Genomic DNA, 8,645 nt, shown 5'->3' with positions numbered 1-8,645 from the left:
TGACATAGGGTAAAGGAGTGATTGGGGTAGAAGCCTTGTTACGCTTTCCCCACTCTCACCTGTCATAGACCTAGGGACCTTTTGGGGGCTGCTCCAAATCGAGGGTGAGGAGAAAGAGATGGAAGGGGCAGGAGGACCACATGGTTTAATTAGATAGACTTCCCTAGCAGTGCCTTGTCGTGGATATTACCCCCGATTATGGCACAGGGACAAAGCAGCATTCTGTATAGATGAGGAGCACACGTGCACCCACAGAGTCTACACCTCTCACCTTTGTAGAAGCAGGCACATTTACAGTGGCTGGACACAGAAAGGAGGCTCCTTGGAAAACTTGCCTTGAAAGGTGTATTAACTCCATGTCTGAGCGCAGAGCCCCTTGTATTGCTCTGTGGCACATCCAGCCATGTTTATTAGGGCACAGACTAACCTCCAAAGTGTGTCAAAGTACCCACTTCCCATTAACTAAGGGCTGTGTCCAGAGCAAGGGCAGTCAACCTCCAGAAGTTGCTAGACCACAAACTGGCTATTTGCAATGCTAGCTAGGGCTCCTGGGAGTTGTAGTTGTCCAGCAGCATGTGGAGGGCACAACACTGGCAACCCCTGTTCCAGGAGAACATGGGCAGGGTGGCAGTATGAGGAGGGTTAGGGGCAGAGGGGTGGGGCAGGCAGGTGAGGGGCCACCACCCGTAGCTTAAATTCAGTCATGGTTGATAACATGGAAATAGACTTTATGAAGGAAGAACATCCCAGGCAAGGACACGGCACAGCAGAGGCAAAAGGGGTCGAGTTGGGGGGAGTCACAAAGCTGGGGTACGCCGAGTGGGGCATCACTGTGGCAGGGCCTTCAGGATGGCATTCACCTCCTCCGCCACGGCTGTCAGTGCAAACTCAAACTGGTCCTGGGGATACATAAAATCAGTCTGGGTGTCTGCACCCCCCAAATCGTCTTCTTAATCCCCCTCCCCTCAAAATTAGGGGGGGAAGGCAGCAAGGATGGGGAACCTGTGGACTCCAACTCCCATCAGCCGCTGCCAGTCCTGGATGCTGGGAGTTGGAGTCCAGCAACATCTCAACAGAAGGGGGTAGGGAATGTGTGGCACTGCAGCTGGAGCTGCACTCCCATCAGTCCTAGGCAGCATGGTCAATGGGCAGGGATTTGGGAAGTTGCAGGTGGGCAACATCAGAGGGACCTCACTTTCCTACCACTGTAGGTGTAAAGAGCTTTAGGGACAGGGAATGGGGGGGTGGTACCTGGCCCTGCTTCACAGAAGGGGCTTTTGCCTGTTCTTGTTTTGACAATGCTTCTTGATTGCCCAGATGGAGAATAAAGAGAGGTGTGTGTGTGTGTGTGTGTAGAAGCTATCCTACTGTACAAAGGTAGACTTGAGCATCCTCACTGCCCACTTTTGCAAGCATGGCCTGGAAGGAACACAGTGTCGGCCTGCTCTGCATAGGGTTTGACAACCCAAAAGTCCTTAGTTTCTCCACCCCCCTTTTTTTTACTTCACTCCTCCTCATTCCAAACCTAGGCACTCTTACCTCCTGGGTAAAAAAAACCTGACCTTTAGTATGCTACCAAGCACCATGTCTGACCCCCCCCCCCAAATAGGCAGGGACAGAGAGTACAATGGTTGCTTGACTTAGGCCTCATCTACACTACACATACAAAGCCACATCAGATCACTTTAAACCACCACAACTTCCCTCACAGAATCCTGGGATCTGTAGCTTGTTAAGAGTGCTGAGCGCTGTAAAGAAGAAAGACCCCCCTATTCCCCTCAAAGAGCTATAATTCTCAAAGTGGCTGAACATTCGATCCCTCTTCAAAGGGGACTCTTGAGAATTACAGTTCTGCCAGGGGAATAGTGGTCTCCCAACAAACTACAGCTCCCAGGATTCTTTGGGGGGTTCGTGGCTGCTTGAAGTGATGTGATACCACTTTAAATGCACAGTGCAGATGGGGCCTACACTTCCCTTCCACCCTGCCACTGCCAGAAGGTCCCAGTGCATTCTTATTCCATGCCCTCCAGGAACCAAGTTATGCCACCAGTGTCCACCCACTTGACAGCAGGTGTTTCAGGTTTTGCCCACAAGTAGTGGGTACAGGGCAGGGATAGCTCAAGTGATGCCTGCCAGATGTTGGCCTACGACTCCCATCATCCCTGACCATTGATGATGCTGTCTGGGGCTGCAGAGCATTACATTGGCTACCTGATAGCAAGCATCCAAACATACCTTTGTCCGCACCATGCCAGGCCGCTGATCTCGCACGTGCTCCAGGGTGGCTGCGATGTCGATCTCCTTCACACCTAGCAGGCAGGCAGGAGAGGTAAAGTCAGAATTGAGTGAAGGAGGAGTAAGAAACAGTGAAGAGGGAAACTCCATACACCCCTGAACGAAATGGTGGCTGTAAAATCTGAAGATAATCAAGGGTAAATGCAGAAGAGACAGGAGGAGATGGTGGGCTGGAGGCCTTCAAACAGCAGGGGCCTGTCTTTGTGCAGTAGTTTGTGCACCTGGTGGCTTGGCCAAGACCAGGTTGTGTGCATGGAATAGACCTGCCTTCCCTTCCATCCATTCTCACCTTTGGCCATTCGGTTCAGAACCATGTCGATAAGGATATACGTCCCGGTCCTTCCTGCGCCATCACTGCAAAAAGATAAAGAGGTTTGGCACTGCTGCTGAGAACAGCACAGGAAGAGGGATCCAACTCTGCTGTTTCCCTCAGAAGGGACCTATTGACCTGACAGTACAATTTAGTTCTATGAGCAAGGGGACATGGGATGCTTCTGATGGGCAAATCCCCCACCCGGCCTGGCAAAATCCATCACACTTTGCTGTGTGCTTCTGAAAAGAACCGTTCTCTGTACCTCAGCGGGGTGGTGTTTCCACGGCAACACCACAACCAATTAGACTCAGCCTTCCCAGGGCATTACCTGCAGTGGATGACGATTGGGCATGAGCGGCCGCGGTAGCACTTGTTCACCTTCCTGCCGGAACAAGGAAAGGTTGGGATCAGAGAGCAGCCCTGCTTTGGGTTTCAACTGATCGCTTAGAAGTCGCAGGGCAGCTGCACAGATTAAGGCAATACCCTCCCCACCTCACTTACCAAGCCAAGGAGAACTAGGAATTGGGTGCAAGGATGGTTCTCAGCGAGCTCTTGACAGCAGGAGCTCAGCACCAAGTGGGACCAAAACGCTTTACTCCCAACTATCAGCAGTATACAGGCAGGAGGACACTGTGTACAGATGGAACTTTGCAAAGTCAACTGGCAGAGATTCTCCTACGTGGCCCATGGGACATTTTCCAAAACGTCAAAAAAAAAGGTGAAAGTGCAGAAGCCTCCAAGAGGCATGGAGCCTAAAATGCTACTTTGCAGGACAAGTGCCCCCTTTCAAAGCCCATTCCAAGCGTCTCCCAGTAATCCCCAAAATTGATTTTTCAAATTCAGTTCGTCACATTGGATTCTCAATCCTCTTCACCCACCAAAAATTGTATTTTAAAAATCACATACTAATTGATCCACTGGAGAGCAAAATGTCATTCTGTTTAATCCGCCCCCCCTGCAACGCACCATTAAATAACCCAAGTATTACCTTCATGAGTGCATTAAACCAATCCAATTACTATGGTGCACATGGTAAAATGCAGTGAACAAGTGATTGAGATTGCTTGCACCTGTCTATATATTTTTCCTAACAAAAATATTTATTTCACATTTACACATCCAATATGAAATGCATATCCTTCACATGACCAGTGTTCCACTTTAGCAACATGAGAGTCCTTTGTTTTGTTATTTGGGGTCCTTTTCATAGCTACACATCTGATTTCACAAAGCGAGTGATGCTGCCCCCATCGCTTCACCTTGATTGCTCTTCTGGAGACGAAGAGCCTTGCTTTCTTGCTAGTTACAGAATTAGAATCTTTGCTGGCAAGGGGGGAAATTCTTTATTTTTAAGAGAGAAATTTCTTGTATCCACACCATGGGGTGTCACAGATCAGCTAGTCAAATCATGTGAACAACGAGAAGGAATTATCTCAAATTAATATATAAATAAGATGGTATTCTGGTTATTTGATTGCTGCACATTTTGAAGGGGGTGGGGCTGGATCAAAAAGGACACATTACTTTGCAGAGCATCAGTCAGGCAGTCTGACATTTTGGAGCACTTTGATATATATGTAAGGTTCCAAAAAGCAGGTGCAGTGTGCCAAAATATCTCAGAGGTAGGGAAGAAAGCATATTATTGAAGATGTCTGCAGGCTGATTTGCAAAACTTCTGCCTGCAGCATTTGGCTGTGAAAAAATACAATCTTATAGCAGGAAAAGGGAACCTGTGACCCTCCAGATGTTGTTGGACTCCAACTCCCATCAGCCCCACCCAGCATGGCCAATGGCCAGGAATGATGAAAGCCAGAGGCATTGCATCCACTGCCTGCAAACTGCAGTTTAACTGGCAGGCTATCAAAGTGTCATTTCCATTTCCATGTGCTCATAGTGGCAGAGAGTCACAGGCTTTTCGCCCTTGTGGAACAAATCCCCTCTCTTGCCTTATGGCACAGACCCTCCATCCACTCACAACCGCCACACACAGCTTCCTTGTTCTCCAATGGAAACCTGCACGTAAGAGACTGGATCTAGTTTTGGGCCTCTTTTGCTCTGGTGGACGAGGGCAGAATAGGGAGGGAGGGAGGGCAGAAGGTGGGGCACCACAGCAGCTGAGGCCCTGTCTCGTTCCATGCAGCCAGCACGGCGGCCAATGATCACTTTTGTGACTATGCAACTGGGCCAGGATTACTAGCTGCAAATCACAAAAATGACACTGGCGGCTGTGAGAGAAAAAAAAGAGAGAGGAAAAAGGAAGGAGGAAGAGGAGGAGGAGGAGAGGTAGTGGTGGTGGTAGTGGAAGTGAAGGAGAGAGAGAGAGAGAGAGAGCGCGCAATGGTGTAATGGAGGCAGAGAGGAAAGAGCTAAGCGAACTCCATAGGGAACTATGGAGGCAAAAAGCCTCATAAAGCAGCACTGACAGGACACAGATGGGAGAGGAAGGCAGAGCTGAGGGCAAGCTGGGATCCTCTCATATTTCAGCTTGCTTAAGTTGCACATGTGCCCTGGCCCCCCAAATGCTGCCCATTGGTGGGGGGAAGCTCAGAAGGCCACAGGAACCGTTGAACCCCAAGCCATGACACCAAGATCCTTTCCTCTCTTGCCATCTTCCAAGCCTGAATCCACACAGAGAGTTTTCCTAATGGATCTGGAAATGCACAGCGGCGATTATCCCATGCCCAGAGGTGCCTCTTTTTGCAATGGCTGCCGGGGAAGCTAAGCAGCCCCACGTCCACACCCACCGCCAGCACAGATGTCAAGGCAGCAGGAGTCCCCTTGTGCAAGGAGGATGGGTGAATGCAGAGAGAGAGAAAGAGAGAGGGGCTTATTGGAGCACGCGGGAGGGACAAGACAGAGGGGATAAAACAGGTTAGAAATAATTTGGAAGCAGGTTGCATAAGATGGGCCAGTCGCTCAAGACACAAACTCTCTAATAAGGGGGGGAGGACCCAATTTCTCAGTCTCCCTCTTCTCCTTTACAGTGTTTTCTCCACTTTTTTTGCCCCATGCAGTGTCTTTATCCATTGGATCTCATTTAACTGTGAGGCTGGGTGGTGGGGAGAACCCACACGACATATAGACCATAGCTGAATTTGGGACCCTCACAAATGTTGATCCTTGGATGCTGTCAGAATAATGACACATATTTGCATAGTTCCCTTCATTTGTCTAAGACAAGTGTGGGGACCCCTTTGGCCCTCCAGTTCATGCTGAATGACAGCTCCCATCAACCCCGGCCACTGGCCATGCTTTGCTGGGACTGACGGGAGCTGTATTTCAGCAACATCTGGAGGGCCAAAGGGCCCCCACAGCTGGCGTAAGACATCCCACTTGGTTTTCCCCATTGTGGAAACTGGATTGGGGAGGGAGGCAGCACGGGTGCCATTTCCAGGTCTTGGTAGGAGGTGGGGAGGAAGATGCCCAGCAAAGTCCAAAAGCCCCATTCTTTGAACCCTGATGTAACTAAAGCAATTCATTGCCTTTCAAAAATGCATATCTCCATAACATTTCTTGTGATCTGTGTATATACTTCATAATAATCAGGGTAAATGGCCAGTCCTGAAGAATAAATTTTATCTGGTGTGAACTGTGTTTCATATTGCACCTCAATGGCACCCTTTAGAGTGAGGTGTGTGGAATTCAAAGGGTCCAGCTGCACACAACTCCCCTGACTATATCTGAAGTGTGTTTTCCAGCCATGAAACTTTTCTCACTTAATTAGAGGCATTCAGAGTTGTGCCCCCCCCCCCCCGCCCAAATCCTTGCCTGTTTTGAAGTCTGCATCTCCCAAAACGGATTCCAGTTAAAGCATTCACAGGACTGCGGGGACGGTGCAGAGAGGCAATATCTCTACTACATGTAAATCCTGATTCATTCGTGACCTTGCAGGGCCTTCGTCATTTGCACTGCAAGTGTGGGCGCATGTGCATGCACACCCAAAGTATCGAGCATCCTATACTAAATGCCAAATTATGCTTCCCCCACATCAGTACCTTCTGAGGTTACCTTTCTTGTAAGGCTGATACTAAAACTGAGAGGCAAAGGGTTCTTCATCTACGTTAAGCATCACTACCAGCCCACACACCCCACTCTGACCCACACAAACAATGCAGCACAGTGCGTAATTATGTTACTTCCAGGTAGCCCCTCAGCACTGCAGCCTCTATAGTCAGAGACGGGTGCTCCACAGAGCTAAAGCCAGAGGCACATTATTTCCCAACCATTACAGGGACTCCCAGCATGACTCATGCGCCAGAACATTCCTTCCTGCACAAAGTTAACACCGTCGGGCTAAATGCTGACAGTTAAGAGAAAACCACACAGCCGGCATCAATGCAATTTACTTTTGAGTGACACCTCCAGTTCCCAAGTCTGGAGTGATGCAGGTAATTGGTTCTGGAAATGGAGAGGGTGGGGGAAAGCTGCTGAAGAGGACTTTGATGGCTACCTTAGAGCCTTTTGGGTGCAAGGAAAATGAAGTGCCTCAACACACAAAAATCAGCCTTCTCATCTGTATTGCAAAGGGGGGGGGAGAGGAGATAGTAAGGGTCATTAGCACACATTATGAGGATCCAAAAGGGCATTTGGCCCTGTTTCCACCGATCTTAACTGTGTGACCTGCCTGGGATGTCAAGCTCGTGAAAAAGAAAGGCAGAGCTTTTGCCTTGGGTGCCTTCAAATAGCTCCAAGGGGTGCAAGTAATGTACCTGTAGTAGGTTAACTTGTGCCTACTTTCTATGGTACTCAAGTCTTCCTCCCTTTCCCCTGAAGGCTTCTTAACACTGGTCCTGAGGAACTTTCTCTGGACCAGAATAGCTAGGAAAGATTCAAAACATGGCCTAGCCCATTTCTGGGAACTCAGCTACATAAGCTCTGACTCCTAACTCTCCTCTTTGCCCAGTGCTGTCAAAGACACCATGTGCCTGAGCCACTCAACACCCCCCCCCATCTCATCCTAGTTGACCACTGAGGGGGGAGGCATGAAATCCCACACCTGCGGAAGTCGAGGAGAGGCCGGGTGGTGGTGGGGATGCCCTCTGCAGGCCAGCTCAGGAAGTGAAACTGTGTCAGAGTTCGTGTCTCCTGAGACTGGACGTTCTTCAGGTAGAAGCTGCGAACCAGGAAATCCTCACACCAGATGTGTTCAGAGACCAGGTTCACCTGTAAGGTGGGGACAGGAGGAGAGAGAGAAATAGCATATTTACTGTGAGGGCATAACCTTCCCATAAGCCAACTAGCCCCCAGTTTCCCCTGCTGCTATTCCCCCAGCCCAGCCCCAATGCTTTATTCTGCTCAGTCAATTGTAATTCCTTTCCTACCATTCCCCAAGTGGCTAGAGCAGGAGTAGCTTGCGTGGTTCCTCTCCAGAAGTTGCAGGACTCCAACTCCCCTCAGTCCCAGCCAGCATGGCCAGCAGTCAGGGACCATGGGAGCTGGAGTCCAACAACATCTAGAGGTTACGACATTGGCTCTCCCTGGACCAGGGGAAGTGGGACTCTGTTCACCCCTGCAGTTGTCAGGCCCACGTAGGGCTTGTCCTGCTCTTCCCTCATGAGCACTGTGTCCACACAGCCTGCTGACTTGGGGTTTTTCTGCACCATTTGGTTTTCACAGGCAGTTCCTTTCAGGGCTGCAGACCCATTGAGCGTATCAACCTTGCAGAAGTTATCTTGGGCCAATCACTTCACTTCCTGGCCCTTTGCAGAGTTACAGAACTGTGCAGAGCAGTAAGTGTTTGGGTCAGGGATGGCCAACGATGTTACCTTGCGAGGCCACAAAGCAGTTTAGCACTCAGCGATTCAAGGAGTTTGTTTCCTTATGCTCTCTGTACATAGAAGATGGCTTTTGTGTTGCCCAAGAGGGCTTAAGAACCAAGGATTTTGGTGGGTGGCTAGCTACCCAGGCTCAGGGAAGAGATTGTGGCAGGAGGAGGAGGAAGAGGAGGAACTGGCTCCATAGCAGGTAGTTCTCTCTGACATGCTCCCAACTGGGGAAGGGGAGAGGTGCACGCAAATAGTGTGCCCATGTGGGTGTG

At 49.8% G+C, this 8,645-nt stretch overlaps 1 protein-coding gene across 4 annotated transcripts in view; it reads right to left on the bottom strand.

The window, feature by feature from the left end:
- Positions 1-711: 711 nt before the first annotated feature.
- Positions 712-8,645, bottom strand: part of PTPRN (protein tyrosine phosphatase receptor type N) — a 32,157-nt gene continuing 24,223 nt past the window's right edge. For all 4 annotated transcript variants that reach the window (XM_033160159.1, XM_033160143.1, XM_033160169.1 and 1 more), the window contains 5 exons: positions 7,605-7,771; positions 2,937-2,990; positions 2,585-2,649; positions 2,236-2,309; positions 712-899 (listed from right to left, as the gene is read on the bottom strand). In XM_033160159.1, the coding sequence (XP_033016050.1) occupies positions 828-899; positions 2,236-2,309; positions 2,585-2,649; positions 2,937-2,990; positions 7,605-7,771 (432 nt within the window). In that variant the 3' untranslated portion in view covers positions 712-827. The remainder of the gene's footprint in view (positions 900-2,235; positions 2,310-2,584; positions 2,650-2,936; positions 2,991-7,604; positions 7,772-8,645) is intronic.

This window comes from Lacerta agilis, chromosome 1 (assembly GCF_009819535.1).
Source record: "Lacerta agilis isolate rLacAgi1 chromosome 1, rLacAgi1.pri, whole genome shotgun sequence".
NCBI lineage: Eukaryota > Metazoa > Chordata > Lepidosauria > Squamata > Lacertidae > Lacerta > Lacerta agilis.
Note: the sequence above shows the minus strand (reverse complement) of the source record. Positions and strands in the feature narration are given on the sequence as shown.